This window comes from Aythya marila (assembly GCF_965140915.1).
Source record: "Aythya marila genome assembly, chromosome: 8".
In the NCBI taxonomy this organism is placed as follows: Eukaryota; Metazoa; Chordata; class Aves; order Anseriformes; family Anatidae; genus Aythya; species Aythya marila.
Window position 1 is genome coordinate 23,260,800 of NC_139049.1, and position 19,343 is coordinate 23,280,142.

Here is a 19,343-nt window from a genome sequence, read left to right on the forward strand (position 1 = left end):
CGCTGCCCTCGAGCAGTCAGTCGTTGGTGTCCTTGGAGAATAGGCTCCTAAAATGGCTTCTCCTTTTTGCATCCTTTCTGCTGGAGATGCAAAAGTGATGGTGTTGAGTGTGATGATATAGAGGGCTGTGTCTTCAGCTGCTCATTTTTCAGTCACTTTCAGGAAAACAAAACCAAAAAACTAAAAAACAAACAAACCCAAATAAACAAGCACCACACAATATAAATTTGGGGGATTTAGCAGGTTTTGGCTTATTTACTGATGATAGACAGCCTGGAATTTATTTTTGTTGTAAGGTTTAGTTTGGTAGTTAACTAAGCACTTTTGTCCCTGCTATTGCTTTATTGCTTGGGAATTTCAATTCATGTTTCAGTTGACAGAGTAAACCTGAATATTTTCATACCTTTTCAAAAGCAGGGTTTATTGGAATTGGAAGGTCACAGCATACCCTGAATATAATGCCACAATGCTTTTCTTTGGCTTCTAGACTCGACTGGTATATGCTATTATGTAGATACATAAATTAAGGTTTCTGATCAGTTAGCAGATAGTGGCAGAGTTTTGTCTGGTTGCACTCTAAATTAACTTTGTGAAATCAAACCAGAATGTGATGCAGATTCATTTGATACAAGTGTTTAAAAGCGCTGGAAGGGATGGCTGTATGGAGCAGAGATCTGGTTCCTGCAGCATGCAAAATCACACTGCTGTGTTTGAGGCTCAAATGGAAGGGGGATGCTTTGCTGAATCAGATACTGTGATTTTTGATAAATGTATGTATTATAAATGCTGCATTTTTATGGGAAGTCATGAAGGTCACCTAATTCTTTCATGTGATTCTGTGGAAAATAAAAGGGTACCTACTGGGATTTCTTTCTCCCAGACATTTCTGTGTATTTTAAAGTATTTTTATGTATTGTGCATGGAAGGCAGTGCCAGCTGTTGATTGTCATCTTTCTCATGTCTGTGATAAAAAGCCACTCAAGAAGGCTGAAATATGAGAACGTCATTAGCTTTCCTACTGGCAGAAGTGCTTAAAAAAGCCACAATAGAAAGAAAATAGATTGCATATTGAAATTAAAAAAAAAAAAAAGCAGCTACAGCAAGGGTTTGTTTAGCCCTTGGAAAAAGCAAAAACATGGCAAGGAGCTTCTACAGGCACAAAGGGAAAAGAGTGAACCTGTGGCTGATGTGCAAGGGTGTGTGTGGGAAACCTCTGATGTGCATCACGCGTGATTCCCCACTTGTGTTTTGTTGTCACAATTCAGCCGCTCGAGTTGTTTTGTGGGCACCAGGTGCAGTGTAGGAGTTTGTGTTTACTGTGAATGACGTCTATGAGGCACAATCTGGTTTTAAGCTGATCTTAGGTGGCATTGTAAGCTTGCTTCTTTTTAAAAATTTATTTAAAATCCACTTGGGACATTGAAAGACAAAGGTAGGATTCATTTAAAGATTGAAGATTAATGTAAAAAATGAAGGAAATGCCCCCTGTGTGGTTACAAAGCAGAAGGGCCTCCATTTCAAAATAAAACCACAAACTAGGCAGTTAGTGGTGTTCTCTGCAGACACAGCCTAAAAGCAGCGTGTTATTCAGGATTATGAATAGAGCCCTGCTTACTGTTTTGCTTGAAAATCTTCTGATTGTAGTTGGATGAACGTGGAGAGCTGTACAGAAATCGTGTTTGTTATGTACACAGAAGCTCCCGTTTTAAAGTGTATATGGTGGGAAGGGAATAAATTTCTCATTTTGCACTGCCTCCTAAGCTAGAGAGAGGCAGGCAGGGATGGAGGCAGGAGAAAACGGAGGCAGTGGAAACAGCAGCAATATGTACGCTTGCCTGCCTGTCTCGCATTAATGGAACAGCTTGCAAGGTCTACAGGGAATTTGCATTGGCTCTGTCACTGGTATTATTTAGTTCCTTATTTATTGCTAGTGGCTTGATTGTGCTGTATTTTCCCAGCAATGAAAGCTTTTAAAGATCATGTCTGACTCCTTTTGGACTGTGCTGTCCAATTTCTCTCTGCCTGCTACCAGCATGTTGAGACGATCCAAAAGGTAATCTAAGGATTTTGCGAGTAATTCTTATGATGTTTTTCCAAGCTACTTGTTTTAATACTGTTTGGGCTTGCTTTCTTCCTTTATTAACAGATTGAATCATATTCCTAGTATGTTAAGTATGATTTCTTAATTCTTTAATGGTTTGTAGCTGTAGTACTTGTAAAAATCATACTGTGCAGATCCGTGCTTCGTTCTTTTCACAGATATTTATTTAAATGCATTGTTCCTCCTGTCTCATAGTATGTGAATGTGATAAGGGTTTGTTTCTACAAAATGATGGATTGATGCCTTACTAAGAACAAGCTGCTTCAGTATTCAAAGTAGCAAAACAGTATTATGATGATATAGGCAGCACTGGGCAGGGCTTGCAAATGTTTTGACGTATAGTACATGATTTTCTTAGGGATATGCATAACCTTACGTTTAAAATCTTTTTTAATAGTTCTAGCATTTTTTTTTCTTGGAGATGTAAATATGCTACTGTAGTCATTAGCAGGATGGCTGTTCTTACACCACTCCTCGGATTTTGATAAAATCACATTGAATTCTGTGACCTAGTAAATGGTATCGGATCTGATGCAGTACAGTGATGTCCCTTCAAGATCGGGAAATATCAACATAGTTCCTGCTCATCAGGTGTTCTGTGGAGCTTAACTCAGGTAACTTGAAAACTTACTGGAGGAATAGACTGGGTGAGTAAGGTAGGTAGGTAATCCTGACTGACTAATTCAGTATATTTGGCTTTATGAGTAAATGGTTGGAGTTAGAATCAGAATTTCTCATCAGTTGATTGGCTGATAGAGCTAAAAATCTATGTAAGACTTGGAATATAAACTTTGACTTGATTTTAGGGTGAATTTCGTTCATGAGTCATCAGAACTGAAATTTATCTTTTTTTAGGAGATTGCAGCTCCTACATAGAAATGTATTGGACAGGGGGCAGGGAGGATAAACCCTGCTGTGATTCCTTTTTTTGTGGCTTAAATTTCATTAAAGTTGTTTTCTGTGCTAAGTGATTTTTAGATTTTTTTTTCTGGGGACAAAGATTTCGCTTAAAAAATTTAGATCTCAAGTTGTTTGCTGGTCTGTTTGCTCCCAGCAGTAACTTTCAAACTCACTGAGCAGTGGCACCAGTAGCCTGCAGGAGGAACAGAGGTGTCTGAGGTAGCGCTCATGATTTCCATGTGAGTTTCTTGAGCTATGGAGAGGAAAGGGAGGTAAATGATCATCCTGTGCCTCTGTTTCCCAAAAGACAAGGTAGGTAGGACTTGGCTTTCATGTTGTTTGGCCAACTGGTGAGCGTGTCAGCAGCAAGGTGCAGTGAGCCCTGCCTAGCTGGGTTGGAGCAGGTGAGGGAGAGGAGGCTTTGGTGCAGGAGGACACTGCTCTGTAGGAGCATAACTTTTGTTACACCTGCTGCTTCTGGAGCAACCTGCTTCTTCCTCCTGCTTTCCAAACTTTTTTTTTAAAGCTCACTCCGTTCTGGAGGGTGTTCTGCATGCAAAAAGGTATGTTTTTTTGTGAAAATTCAACAATTGCGGACTTCCATAGTGAATAGATGTCTACAGTGTTTCTGCATAACAAGGATAAGATATTTTTTAATACCTTGTTGGTGTGCCATTATGAATTTAAAATTAGACATGAAGTACTGACACAATTTCAGAGATACTACCAAGGTTTCAGGTGCAATATTTTGTCAGAAAACTCCCACTCAAAATTTACAATTCCATTTATTTGTTAGTATTTGAAGTACAAAAAGAAAGAAATTGATCTGTAAATCTGCTGTGCGTCTTGATGGAAAAGAGATTACTTTTTATTGATCTAATCACTCAAATGAATATTAGATTTTTCAAAATGATCAAGCAGCTGTATGAGAATTCACAGCAGAGAGGTGCTGCATCCAGTCATGTGGTAGAAAGCCTATTTTGCACAGCACAGAAACCACAGGCTTCAATCAGCCTCAGAAATAAAATATTTGAGCATGTGTGACAGTTTGCTGGGAATATCACCTTCTGCCATGCTCTGCTGGCAGCCTGCCCAGCTCTTTGACTACTGTCTTGTGGGAAATGGGGAGGCAGGTTGGATTGGTGCTGTGTGGATTGTAATAAATCGGCTACTTCATACGACAACACGCAGTAGGATTGTGATTCTTGTTAGGGCATCGGTCCTGAAAACATGCGTACACATGCGGTGACTTTGCTCCCAGGAGCATCTGGGCTATGGGAGAAGCCACAGTACCTCTAGGTCTGTGTGGTGTTGGGGCCATCATGGGCACGTCAGGGCATTCCTGTGTGCTAATGTTCCCCAAATCATGGCATCTATGCACTTTGAGTGAAGTATTATATCATTATTGAATTGATATTTTTCTGTTTTCATCGTCCTCCCATTGTACCCATGCACTTTTTAGTAAACTTTTTACTTTTAAGAATTATTCTTGCCATTTAAATTTCTTCTATAGAGTTGAAATTATTGCCGGAGAATATTTTGCTGTATGAAATATTTGATGCAATTTTCCTGTGATCGGTCTGTAAAACTTTGGGACAGTCCCACTGCATTTATGACACCCTGTGTGCTCCTCGTTCGGGGCATCGCAAGAAGGGGCCACTGGCGGTATTCTGGCCACTGTGCTCTGACACGTCTCTCTAACGATGCCTTCTGAGATGTACTAAACATCCTAAAGGGCTTCACTCCCATATGGCTTTCCCTACATTAGGAGGCAAACGTTGAGAAGGGCTCCTCTTTCTCCGCGGTACATTATGTTGAAACGAGCTCTCTGGTGCAGCTGGTGGGATTCTCGGTGCAGCTAATGGCACTGCGAAAGCCAGCCATCTGCTCCTGTGGTCAGAGGAGCTGCCTTCTTTCTGCTTGAGCCAATTCCCGGAAGGATAGAAAAAGTCAAGAGCAAACTAAATACATAAGAGTTTGTCATGGGAGGGGTGACATAAACATAAATCAGATCTACCCGTCAAACCCGTTTGGTATGAATATTTATGATTTTAAGCTACAGAATAAATACGAGAATTCCTTGGTTCAAAGGGCACGTGGGGAGGTATTGTACTATCGGCTGCACTGAAGCATTGCCTATTGAAGATGGATTATGGAAAGATAAAGTGTGATTTTGGCATATTAAAATTAAATGTCTTTGTTTTAAAATCTTTTTGTTTCTTTGTGCTTTGGGAATAACTTTTCTTGGATGTGCTCTTCAAATTTGCTGAGTGGCAACAGTAGTACAGCATCATTGTGCAAGGGGCTGTGCATTAATTTTGAAAGACTGACTTACAATGATGATTTCTAATTTACTATTTTTTTTTAGCAAAGTTTAATCCTCTTTGGATAGACAGGCTGTGGGTATGGATCTTAGGAACATGACTTTTGTTTAGTGACTTTTTTTTGACAGAGTTTGGGCAGGGAAGTATTCGGGCCGATGTGTTGAAGTGTCTTGAAAGCTGACTTTGGGGGATCACAAAGGTGGATTTCTGTTAGGAAAGTTGTGCTGTTTTTGTGTCATGTTTCATAGGATAGCCACTGACACTCTAAATTTATTTCTTCTTTGTGATGAAGGGCTCTCACTGATTTCATAATTGCTTAAACCCACAGGAATTAAGCATCATCAGAGTGTGACACAATCCTTAAGTAGCAAGACCCCTCTAAAATCAGTGATTCTCTAAAAATCATCATATTTCATTGTAAATGTTTCCTTGGTAACTAACAAAATGCTCCTAACTACTTAAATATTCACAACCCTAAGAGAAACCACCTCTCACTGGGGTGTGAACCACTGAGGGGGAAATACTCGGGTGGCCACGAGCGAGCTTTGAGGCACTGGTGTGCTCCAGGTAGCTGCGGGGCTGTTGTTAAAGGGTTGTGCTGGATTGTGAGGCTGGCTCCTTTTAACTGTGTTTGGTGTCTTTTTAATGCTGATTCATCTAGATTGACATTAAAAGCTGTGCGTGTCACAGGGATGCCACCTCCTCCGTATATACATTGTCACTCTGAAGAAAAACAATTAGTTTGACACTAGCAGGGTACTTACTTTTTTGTGGTAACGTAAAGCTAAGCTTATGAATGTGAGTCTGTGCTATAATTAGCTTTAAGTGACAGCTGTCACGCCACAAATTTCCTTGCTCAAATGTGTAAAATCAGAAACGTTTCCCTTGTGTTGGGAAGGATGTGAAAGGCCTGGAGATGTGATGCTTTTGATAATATTTAGGTCCAATTTGTACTTAGCCCACTGTATTAAACGGCCTCCAACTGATGCTCCTAATGGGAGAGGAAATTTCATTTCAATTACTTCTGCCAGTATTTCCGAATGGCCTTGGGACAAAAGCACTGACAGCGTTCGGGGGAGAAAAAAAATCAACCTTATCTCCTGAAAAGCTCTTTGGGAATCGAGTTTTGCATTGGGCGAAGACCTAATGGGCGTTGCGGTCACAGGGTGAGAGCTGGGCTCCTCCTGCTGCTGGTGGGGAAGGTGAGTGCTCATGGGGCCTGGGGAGCCTGCGGGATGGTTGTGCTGCCTCAGTGCACTACAAGAGACTGGGATCCCATGAACAGAACAAGGTTCTCCTGATATCCAAAAATAAGTGTAATAATTAAGGGAACACACCGGTACTGTTCCTAATTTGGAGTTTATTTGGGGTTCTGTCTGACAGACTTGCTCGTTTCTCTGTTAGACTAAAACCCAACGTTTCCTACAGGGTTAACGCTGAACTTTTTAAGCCCTGGAAGCCCTTTGTCCGGATGGAAACCTCTTGTGCAACCTCTTGGCTAGTGCCCAGAGCAAACTAGTTTTTCAAGTCACAATTTTGTGGAGCGGAAACCGTGAAACGCGCAAATCGGGGACGGTTTCGTGAATCGCTTGGATCCTTCTCGTGAAGGAGACAGCTGAAAGTCACATAATTTTACACTGATGTTTGAAGAGAGTGGAAAAATGGCTGTTGGAAAGAGTCTGGGTGTGGAAGAGACTGGAAGAGGAGGGAGGCTCTGAGATGGGCAGCGGGCGGTGGGAGAGCAGCGCTGCGCAGAGCCAGGCGGCAGGGGCACACATTGGCATGTGCTTGGCCTGAAAATGTGCAGTTCTCGGGTTTAATTGAAGGAGACACATTGGGGTTTTGGAATCCTTACAACGTCTGTGCATTTGCTTATTTCAACTGTTGTTTGTCTCTGACAAGGGAATGTTAAATCCAGAGTGGCCATCAGCTCAAAGCTCAGGGATAGCTCGCGATTAACTGCTGGAGAGTGATGGTTTGAGGCTGGGCCACGCTGGGTTTTTGGGCAGCCCCATGGTTGGCTCTTCAGGCCTTGCTTCTGTGAAGGGTTAACAGGCTGGAGAAGCTGAGGTGGCAGTGAATGGGAGGCATTGCATGAACTTTTAATGTGTTGAGGTGTAAACAGCACCCCTTACAGATACAGCCAGTTGTGAGGCAGCTTTAGCAGTGTGGTGACGTTCCTCCTTTCAGGTCCATGTGCCTGCTTTCTGAAGAGACGTTGGGCTGGGATAAGGAGCAGACCACGAGATGTGCTCACCAGTGCACTTGGGATTCCTGGTATTGCAGTGGCAGCTGAATGCTGATGTTAACAAGGAACAGTAAACACCTTAGGGCAAGATGTTGGTATAAAAAGACCTTATTTAAAGAACTGTGAGGAACAGTATATGATTTGTCATCTTCTGTGACCTTATACCTTCCTGGAGGCAAATGACTTAGCTTCTGGTCAGGTGCTGAACACATAGTCTTGACAGCCATCTCATTTATCCGAGTAAGAAAGTGTACATTTTTTTCAAAGCATAAGGAAAACACCATTGAAGTGTTTTGATTCTATGCTTGTACCTAATTATCAGATACTCCCTGAATTGTTTTTCCCAGTCCATAGCCTGACCTATTTTTAATCTTTTTGCTATTATTTTCAGGACTGCAGAGTAATACCTATCTAAATGTTCTTTAGAGTAGATTTGTAGTTCAAATAATAAGCACTTCAGTAATGAAAACTCCACGTTTATTCCAAGATACTCGTATTGTTTCTGTATTAAATTCTGCAGCTTGTCTCATGTTGCATGAAATAGACTTTTGACTCTCCCAGCTGTTCAGTAGGGTGAGAGGTGGTACCTTTTGCCCATTTTGGCTGAATACTTCAGTCATTTTCTCTTCCATCTTCTATTTCTACTTCTTTTCATTTTAATCCCTTCTCTTTTATTTTCTAGTTTTTCCCTTCGATCGTTAGGGGAAGATGTTAAAGAAAGCACTCATGGTTCTAGCTTCACCCCTCTGCCTGGGCTGGCTTGCTGCCTCTTGATATTTCATGGACTGAAGGCAGAAGGATCCAGAGAAGCAGCATGTAGGAGGACAATGCTTACTGGTCCTGTGAGGGGAAACCTTAGAGCAGAGGTGAAATCCAAGCCAGTTGACACCAGCCTCCTGGCAATGCTGTCCAGTAAATTGAACGTATTCTTGGGCTGTAGGCTTAATACATTGTGATATTTTCCACAGGATACCTCAAGTTGAAGAGGTTTTCCACTGTGGTATTTTATATGAAGACAAAGCTTAAGAATGTGTTGAAAATCGAAGCAAATGTTACGCCTCTATAGAGATACGGTGCTGACGTTATTCTTCCCTTATCTGCCTGCTATACTAAGCATATCTTTTAAACTACTTTAGAGTTAATAGAAGATGTAAATGGTGCTTCACATGGTTTATTTCATGCTGAAAAACTTACTTTTACTATCATAAGATAATGTCTGGGAGCATGTACTACTGGAGAGCCCCCAGGACCCAAAGAGAAGTGAGCCTCTGTTTAGGTATTCTGCAAGCACATACAGGAATGGTCTTTCCCTGAATATTTGATCTCTAAGGAATCTAGCTTGAATCCTGACATGGTATTTGAGATGACTTATTTCCAGGATGTAGCATGTTTTCCTGTCTTTTAGTTTTGTTCTAGTCTTAATTGCATCATAAATTACTATCAGCTTCAATTAGCAATCTTAATTTAAATTAAGCGTGATTGCTATGGAACTTGAAGACCTGACTTTTGTAGGTATTTGCATTTGTCTTCCTCCGTGTCTTCATTTTTTACTTCCTGCAATTTTTTCAGGTCTTGTTTCTTTTCATAGTGGCCTTGTTGGTTTCAGGCTTCATGGTGGAACAAAACTGAGAAGGCAAGAAAGCTGGGAGATGGCAGAAAATATTCCCAGAAGCAGATTTTATTGCAATCTATTACTTATACAGTGATAAGCTAATTTTATTTAATTTTGTCAGGCCCATGTTCTCTTTCTTTGTCTCAGAGAAACTTTGGGCCATACATGCCTGCACTTGTGAGTTTGTAGTGAAGTTTGTTGCACATCACTTTTAAAAAAATAAAAGTAAATACTTATCTGTTTCTAGTTCCTTTAAATATGTGTAAGTACATTGAGCATTCAAAAAGCTTTTAGTGGTTTCTGAATTTATATTCCAGTCCAATTTTAGAACAGGTATTTTTGTTAGATATCAGTGTTTTTAACAATTATGTGAATTATGTCTCTGTGATTTTACTAGGATTTATTTTTTTCCTATTTTCTTTTGATTCCTTCTTGCCATCACTGCTACCGTCCCTTTATTTTTGATGCATTCATGTAGTCATACATGCTGCTCTTAATAATCTTACTGTAACTAGAATTGATTTTAATTTTCATCCTTAGGTAGAATAGCTTTTAAAACAAAGATGCTTCTCTGATGATGGCCAAACTGCATTGCCTTTGGCATGCGGTGCAGCGTGCTTTAATTCTTAGCTCTTGCCTGTTAATGTTTGTATTTTATTCTGCTTAGTTTTGTGAAAGATTGTTTCAGCTGCAAGCTCCAAAAATTTCAAAACAGTTTGCATGTGTCTATTTGTAGCATGTGCTTGTATATTTATTAAACCAGAGCAACCTTCCTCGTATAAAAAATTAATAGCAACTGGATAATGAACAATTGGCTCAGGCAGCAGCTCAGCTTTACCCAGCAGAATGGTGTGGTGCTTGTAGTCAGACTGGGTTGCTGCAGAAACTTCACGGTGCTGCGGGTCTGGGGTCTCCTGTCATGGCCTCAGGGCTTCCTTAGTGTGAAATGGCTTCTGCAGGCTTATTGTCTGTATTTACAGAAGGTTGCTTCTTTGGTCTTACACATGCTGCCCTGTAGTTATTTAATGTGTGTTTCCAAGTTTATTGTGTTTATCTGAAACAAAGGTTTGTTCACAGACCTGCCCTGTAAACAAGCAAGGCCAAAATAACTGAACACTTGATTTGCAGCAGTGCGGTGTACTTCTGCATGTGAGTTTTTACCATTTTTACTTGCTACACGGAGCATTTTCTGTGCCCACACAACTCCAGCTCTTGCCTGTCACCTTCTATCACACTTGGAGCAAATTCTTACCTGGTTGTTGTAGTAGGTTTACGTGGCAAGGTTTTGGTAGCAGGGAGCCATAGGGGTGGTTTCTGTGAGAAAGATCTAGAAGCTGCCCCATGTTTGGGAAGGGCCCCATTGTTTTCCAGATCCGAGCCAATAAGCGATGTTGTTTTGCGCCTCTGTGAGAGCATATTTAAGACAGGGAAAAAACGCTGCGACACACAGCAGCCGGGAGAGTCAAGGGAGTGAGAGAACAGCCTTGCACCAAGGTCAGTGTAGAAGGAGGGGGAGAGGTGCTCCAGGCGCCGGAGCAGAAGTCCCCTGCGGCCTGTGGTGAGGACCATGGTGAAGCAGGATGTCCCCCTGCAGCCCATGGAGTACCACGGTGGAGCAGGGTTCCACGCTGCAGCCCGTGGAGGAGACCACGGTGGAGCAGGTGGCCCTGCACCGACGGAGGCTGCCGCCTGTGGAAGACCCCTGCCGGAGCAGATTCCGGGCCGGACCTGTAGCCCGTGGAGAGGAGACCACGCAGGAGCAGGTGACCTGGCAGGAGCTGCTGCCCGTAGGGGAGCCAGGTTGGAGCAGTTTTCTCCTGAGGGATGGACCCCGTGGTACGGACCCATATCTGGAGCAGTTCTGGAAGAGCTGCTGCCTGTGGGAAGCCCACGCCGGATCAGTTCATCAAGGACTGCATCCCGTGGGTGGGACCCCACAGCACAGGGGACGAGAGTGACCGAGAAGGAGCGGCAGAGAAGAAGTGCTGTAGACTGACCATAACCCCCATTCCCCGTTCCCCTGCGCCGCTCGGGGGGAGGAGGTGGAAGAGGGTGGATGGGGGGGGAAGGTGCTTTTGTTTTTTTTTTTCCTTTGTTTTCTCACTTCTCTCGCTTGTTAGTTGTAGGCAATAAATCTTACTATCTCCTTATGCCGAGTCTGTTTTGCCTGTTACAATAATTATTGCGTGATTTTCTCGTCCTTATCTCAATCCTTGAGCCCTTTTCACATATTTTCTCCCCATTCCTCTTTGAGGAGGGGGAGTGAGAGAGCGGCTGTGGTGGAGCTCGGCTGCCCACTCGAGCGGAACCACGACAGTTGTGTTTCCCTCTCTGCTGTTGGATGCGAGCGTATCGATGGCAAGGCTCTTCAGGGGCAATTCTTTAGCAAAGCTGGTGAGAACAAACGGAGCAGAATCTGGTCTTTCTCTATGCTTTGGCCTAAATACCTGCTCCCACACACATCTCACCTTCATCCTGGTCTGGTCAGGACCAGCTCTGTTCGTCCCCTAGTGGGTCGAGATGGGCGAAGGCATGTGCCTTTCTGAGGTAGCTTAGTCCTGAGGGGGTGCTGGAAGTTCTGCCTCATTATTGTCCTAATACTAGAGTATTATCAGCCTACTTCAGCACCCACACTTGTATTTTTTCCCCCTGTTCTTGTGTGTGCAGAACACAACCATACAACTGTGTGAATCTCTCTGCTCTCTGCAGAAAAGGCAACTCCACTGAGACAGTCTGATATGGAGATTATTTCCAAAATAATGTACTGTGCGAATGGTTTTAAAATTAGATATGTAATTTATTGTCACCCTGCGGTTTGAAACTGCAATTAGCTGATAAAGAGATAATTTAGAACATTTTTTGATACTTAAATTAAGAAAATGCTCTGAAACAAAGGGAACTGTTCAAGTTGAGTGCTACATAGCAACTGAGTGCCTCTTCCTATTCTGGTACACGAGATTTCCATTAAACCCAACGCTTTGGAATCTTGGAAAATGTTTCTTTTCATTTTTCATTTTCAGGATGCATCTTTAGGGAGCATGTTTAGAATGGGTTTGTTTTGCTACACACCTATATATCACTAGAAGTTACAGGGTAAAAATGTTTCAAACAATATAAATTCACTTTGTCATTTCATTCATTTCATTTGTTTGCTTGAATTTTTGCAAGCAAAAAATGTGATAATCTATCTTCTGTGACAACTGCCATGGAGACACCTGTTTAAAAAGCAGTTATGCTATGTGAAGCATTTAATAATGGAGTCAGAGGAAATGGAAAATGAAAGTATGCGGTTATGTTTAGTTTTCGTTAAATCATCCTTTCACACTTGGTGATGTAACTTCATGGGAGTATAATGCATAACACAACTGAAGTTGGAGATAGTAATGCTTGAGAAAGTCCGTGTATGTTTTCTCCCATTAAATACTGCCTGGTTTTCTTCTGGGAAGTGTCTTCTCTAATCAGAGACATTTTCTTTTTTTTTTTTTTCCCCTCTTCATATAAGGATGAAAATAGCTTTGGAGCATATTTGGGAGGGAGGAACGTTTCAGAATAAAGTGGTTTGATTTAGTTGGGAATGGCTGTGCCAGTCATTATAATTCGTTGTGACATTTCATTTTGTTTGGCTTTGCAGTGGTTCCCATGGTCCTGTGTTGTTAATAATACAAAAGGTCTGGGCTATACAGCAGGGTGTAAGCAGGTGTGCAACAGCCACAAACATTAGGCAAGTTAAACATGAATTAGATGTTAACTGGCAATTTCAGCCTTTTCTTTCACAATTTCTTAACTTGAGGTGATGCTGCTGCTTAAATTTGAGCTGTAAATAAAGAAGGGATTATCTAACAAATAGCTCATCTGAGATGAAATGGAACTATTTCACACAATAAGTTAAAATAACACCTACAAATTTAGGTGTTAATTTTCCTTAAAACAACAGAAGCAGTCTACATCCAAGTTACCATGTGCATTGCACTGCACTTCATTCACTTCAGCTGCTGTGGTTGTTAGTGTGCTGAGACCCGTGGTGTTATGGAAAGAGATATTCTTCATGTTTACTCCCCGTGCATCTTCTAGATACGTGTACAGAAATACAACCCACGCTTTGCAGCTGACTGCATCTTCCATCCCCATGCTCCTCATCCTGCAGAATTCACGTCTTTCCCCATTATCCACGCAGTGACTTTAATTTACTGGTACCAGCGTGAGACATGGGAACACGCATGGGTCACACGAGTTTGACTCTACGAGGGAGTTACACCTAAGGCTTTTTTTCAAGGAACACTAAAAAAAAAATGTAGTAGCACTTTGGATTACTTGTAAATGTTTGGAGCAGCTGAGAGGGGAACCCAGGAAGGGATCCACATCGGTGGCAGGCAGTGTGCTGCCTCGCTGGCTGGAGGCGATGCTGGGAAGACAAAAGTTCTGTGCGTGTTGAAATGGAGAACCTGCGATATTTTAAACGTGTGTTGTTGGCCCTGTGCTCCCATCCTTCATCTGTTAAACCAGCATAATTGTGTTTCCTTAAGAGACAAGAAGCGGTTATTGCAGGAATGTGTGAACTACCAAACCTACACCATGAATAATAATACATTTTTTCCAGTTATTCTAGGATGAATAACTTTTAAACTATTCTGAATGTGGAAAAAAAAATATCAGTTGAACCAGATGCTTACTTATTCTTATCTATTTTAGAGAACTAATTATTCCTGTTGTTGGTAGTGCTACAGCTTACAAAATTGCTTCCATCTTTGAATTACTATAATTAAGACGATAACTTCCACATCTAGTTAACATTGCTGTGCAGCTGGTGCATTCATTGACATGCAGATTTTGGATTTTTTAAATTTTCTGCCATTGTGAATAAAAATTTTAAATACTTATTTTCATTTCCAAAATGTCTGTTTCTCATAAAGAAGTCTTTGTAAATCAAATCAACCGAAACTAAACTCCTGTAACATCAGAGGAAAATCTTGTTAAATTTGGTTAGGTGATGTGACATTTTGGGAGAATAAGTTCTCTCTGATACCTTTTGTAGGTGTGGTCACTAAGCTGTGGGTCCCATTTTGTGGGCATGGCTTTGGGATCACTGAATTAAACATCACCTCTGGAGCACGTCTGATGTAGGACCTCTGAAATTTTGTTTTGGAAAGAGTTTTTAGTTAATGCAAAGGTTAATCTGGCACTGACAACTTGGAGTAGTTTACAGAACTAAAATCCTATTAGAAGTCACAAATAAAAATCATATACATTAATGATTACTTAAAAAATGTGATTTAAGCTAGGATTTTTCTGTGCATCTTATTTACTTGCATATGCAGAGTTTTTGGCTATGAGAATTTTCTCTAGGCCAATAAATTTAGATAAATTTCAAGAAACTTCCTTATTATTCATTTTTAATATCCAGCAGTGCTGTGATATTACTAGAGATTGGTGGTTGGTTATTTATTTATTTTTTTCCTGTGGCCCTTGCTTTCATTACACAAACGCCTGATAGACGGGCAGCAGCGAGAGTTGGAGATGTCCAAACTGACACCTCTGTGAGCAAACTGTTAACATGAAGAATGAAACACTGATTTATGCTCGAACCAAAACGCTTTCAGACTGAACATGAATACAAAGGAAGGTGAACTACTTGTGTAGAGGCTCAGCACTGGATCGTCTGTTGGTCTCTAGCCGAAGGTTTGTCAGGAGGGAGATGAGGAGCGCTGAGGCTGCGTGCAGCTCGCAGGTACTCTCCCAAATGTTCTCGTAAATATGTCTGGACAAGGGCGCTGGCTCCAGAGGACATTTCAGTGGGTCCAAAAACAGTGTCCAGTTACCAGCTCCACGTCCGATGTCCTGCAGTGTTCAGTTTCAGGAATGCACTTGGAACACTTCAGTACACGTAACAAACGTTATTTTTACTGCCGGAGAGAAGTTAACTCTAGCGATAGTAAAAGCGCTATTTCTGTAGTGATGGCAAAGGCATTGTTTCAAGTATTTCAACATAAACTATCCATTTTGCCGTGCTTGGTCAGAATTAAATCAAGTTGCTGTAACTCTTTCTTAGATTTCTGGATTCCGGTTTGCAGCCTGGGGTTTGGCAGGCGGCCGGGGGCGAGCTGGGTGGCGCAGGAGGTGTCTGCAGCCCCACGCCTGGGGCTCTGCCCTGCAGTGCTGGGGCAGAACTGAGACCCCCTGGGTTGAGATCAGGTTTTGTCTAAGTGGGAGGACCGACAGGGGGTTTGCTCTTCTAAAATGATGAAGTGGGATCTGAGAAAAAAACATGTTAATGAGACCCTTACCAAATTGGGAGAGGAAAGGAGGGTCAGGGTCAGGCTCGCCTTCTGTTTAATGAAAATACCAAAACTTTGGCTTATAAACAAATAGTAATGCTTGCAATCTCTCTGGACTGCTTAAGATTCTTTTTTTCTTATTAAAATACTCAGAAGTATAGGTAACCTTTTCTACTTTCCCCTTCTACTCCTGTTTTTATGTAGATGGAATTATTTAACTTCTTCACTGAAAGGGTTGTGAGGCATTGGAACAGGCTGCCCAGGGAAGTGGTGGAGTCACCATCCTTGGAAGTCTTCAAAAGACGTTTAGATGTAGAGCTTAGGGATATGGTTTAGTGGAGGGCTGTTAGCGTTAGGTTGGAGGTTGGACTCGATGACCTTGAGGTCTCTTCCAACCTAGAAAATTCTGTGATTCTGTGATTCTGTGATTTTTAGAGAACTGTTTGCAGAATTCACGAACAGTACTGAGCAATAATGCAGTACAGGAGATGAATAACAAGGTCTCCTCTTCATCATTGGCCTTGTGGCTCAGCACTGAGCCCAGTACCGTGCGTCTGGCTGAAGTGCATCTTCCAGGAAAGTATTTTGTCTTTGTGTGAACTTTGGTCCAACACTTAATACAACTTGTTTGGATTTCTTTGGCACAAATTTCTAGATGAAGCTAGCTTTACTATTTCCATAATTCAGCTGTTTTTCCTGAGGAGGTGCTCAAACGCTGTCATAGTGGCTTCCTGGGGCTAGTTGCCCAGTTGAGATCTGCACGTTACCTCCCCCTCCCCCTCCTCTGCTTTGCGTTTTTGCCACTACCAGGACTTCATCGCTGCTGTTCTGTAATTCCTCTGTGATTCCGAGGTCTCTTAAAAAGTTTTATATATCTATCGAGAGAGCTCTCTTCAACCAGTAGAGAGTGCGGCTGGATCTGTAAAGTGGATTTGAGAAATCAGAAATTCTGGGCTTAGCCTCTGTGTGTAAGCTCTGCCTTACTGGCAGCACACATGGATCGTGTACACGGCTAAGCGAGCCTCAGTGATGTTCCTCCTCCCCTGGTTAGAGATCCAGTGAAATTGAAAGTATCAAATTTGGGGGCTGTAAAAAGAATAATGTTTTATTCCCAACTTGGGGCTAGGCTTTCACTCAAAAGCCATTCCCTCTTCTGGGTAAGCCTGACCTATTTTAATGGGCCTCAGCTGTGCTTGCTCTCCAGCCACTTAACCCTTTCTCTTTTGGTTCCTTATCTTTGCAAGTATATCAGAGAAAAGGGGTTTGGGAAACTTGGTCCAATCTGGCAGATGCAGGCAAGCAGTTAAAAAGCTGAGTTTGGGACAGTTTGTGTTCCCCATTATGCCGTGATTTAAATACACCGAGTTTCCATAGCAAGCTCCAGGCACTGCTGTGGTGAAGTGTATTTTGGGAACAATTTTTAGCAAAAGAACATGACCGTAGAGGATGGAGCTCTCTTTTCTCATAGTACTACTGTTTCATATTGACAAGATCTAAAATTTTTACATAGTAATTTATATCAAAATACTCAGGATTTTTTAATTTCTGAAATAGTCATGTCTATGATATTAGACAACTCAGCGTTTTTGTATCGTGAGATTGTCCAGTACTGTCAACATAACGGTAATCTGCTACCCATCCTGGAATCGTGTGTTTTGTTTTTTCAACACTTACTGGAATAGGCTGACTGAGGACAAAAAAAGAAATCCATAAACCGAGATTTTAAGCCTCTTAACATCAGGCTGTTAGTTTTGCCATAGGATGTACACAATGGCAATCAGTTTTTGGACGGACTGTTGTTGAATAATACATGAATGTAAATGAAGATTGTATGGAATCAGTTGGATAATTTTGAGGAATGCTTTAAGTACACCAGAGAGCCTGAATAGCAGTTAATGGGGCTTCAACTTTATTACTGTTTATTATGGTTGGCAGTTTAGTTGTGCTTTTTTTTCCTCTGCTTTGAGTTCTCCAGTTTCCTATAGAACAACAATAAAAAGGCTTACAAATAATAATAGTCAGATACACAGTATCCTGTGGCAGCAAAATAGCTTTGCATTAAATTGCAGTTCTTGGCAGTCCGAGTGCATTTATCCTTGGCTGCTCCAGCCCGGGCGGTGCAGGAGGGACGGAGGCAGATGTCAGCACCGGGAGCCGTGCGAGCGAAGGCGCCTCGTCTGCGACTGCGGGGACCCGGCATGGAGCTGCTCAGAGCTGCTCCTTGCTTGGCCATCCCGCTCCTGCCTGCTCCCACCCCATGTCAAGAGCAACACGGTTTTAGCACCCGTTTTGCCAGTTGCTGGAGTAAGCAGAAATGTTTCTGCCATCTAGAAAGCAAGTCAGAAGTACAATGAGTAAATGGCAATAGTGTTAATATTTAGTTGTGAGATTTTGCTACGGAATTTGGACTGCTTATTCTGTATTCTATATGCACTTTTCCAACCGGGAAAAAGGGTGACGAGAAAGGAATTTAATATCCAGTTGCTCTTGTTCATAGCTCCCATGATTTGAAAATAATTCACTTGCTCATTACAATTAACTTTTATCACCTTTGGACCAAACTGTTTGCTACTAACAGTTGCAGGCAGGGAAGCAAACGGAGTACACATTGCTCTCTTCTTTAGGCTAAGTTATTAAGCGCCAGTGCAGAAAACCCCTCTGAACTCACTCATACAGAAGTATGGAGCAAAGTCATGGCAGTGAGTGGGGTGAAGTCAGCAGAGGGCTTGTTGGGAACTCACTTTGCATGGTTTTTGATAGGTATTGCTGCATGTGTTTGTGAAGATTCATCAGTCTCAGGGTTTAAGTTTTATTCATAAAGTCTTGCTCATCCGCTGAGTTGTGCTAACTCTTTACTATGTAACTTTAGCTCTGCCCTAAAGAATATGCTCTGGTTTCTCATGGTGATAGCCAATAGTTGTAACAGATTTATTTGCTGTGTTGGATGTTGGTAAGAATATCTGAAGCGCTGGAGTATTTCACTGTTTTCTTTTTTTTGAGTGATTTGTAAAGTGCAAGTTGCACATATTTTGTGAATCAGGAGTGTTTTGTAGGCTGTATCTAGTGGCCCATGAGTGGCCCATGGGATACAGGTTTTATGTTGCTTCTAGCATATTAAAACATTTGTTGCTGACAAAGTACCTTTTGGCCCTGTGTGTTTACTTCCCAGCAGTCAATACTGAAATAGAGTGCATGGGGAAATATCGATCTAAATATGAGAGATTTCTCTTTAGCTAAAAGCTGTTCTCCAGGACCTGCCTTCAGGTGCTTTTCTTTGTCTGGTTATGCCTTATAAGTTATATCTCTTTCTTTCAGCTGTCGGACAAGCAACAGAAAGAGTTTGATTGTAACATCCAGCACATCTCCAACTCTTCCGCGACCACATTCCCCTCTTCATGGACACGCAGGTAACTCCCGGGGACTACTTTGCTTGGGAATCCTTAGCAAAAATGTCAGTGTTCATTGCAGTGAGTTTGAACATATCGACATCAAGATGTGTGCTTTGAAACTTAACCTGAACACAGCTTTTCACTGTTTCTAACTCATAACAGGGTTCGTACAGTTTCAGAATGAATGTTTGTCGTGCTTAAAATCTGTGACTCTGTTCCTCATCTGTTCTGTGCTGTGTTTCTCCTCTATTGCATCTGACCTCCACTCTTTCTCAGGATTTCAGTCCTCTTATATCCAGCAAAAGAAACAGAGGGAGAGCAATGTCAAGTAAAATTAAATGTATACCTTTAAGCAGATATCTTAATTTGAGTCTCCCAGTACAGTTTGTTTGTGCCAGTGGTTTAACTGTAGTACTCAAGAGAAGAAACATCCTTATTTGTGTCTCTATGCCTCTGGCAGACCATCAGCTGTGCAGTGTGCCATCTATGGTCTCTTA

At 41.8% G+C, this 19,343-nt stretch overlaps 1 protein-coding gene across 5 annotated transcripts in view; it reads left to right on the forward strand.

Annotated features, from left to right (window-relative positions):
- The window catches only part of MAST2 (microtubule associated serine/threonine kinase 2), a 190,947-nt gene that overhangs the window by 104,584 nt on the left and 67,020 nt on the right, over nucleotides 1-19,343 (forward strand). For all 5 annotated transcript variants that reach the window (XM_082766145.1, XM_082766147.1, XM_082766146.1 and 2 more), the window contains one exon: nucleotides 18,773-18,864. In XM_082766145.1, the coding sequence (XP_082622271.1) occupies nucleotides 18,773-18,864 (92 nt within the window). The remainder of the gene's footprint in view (nucleotides 1-18,772; nucleotides 18,865-19,343) is intronic.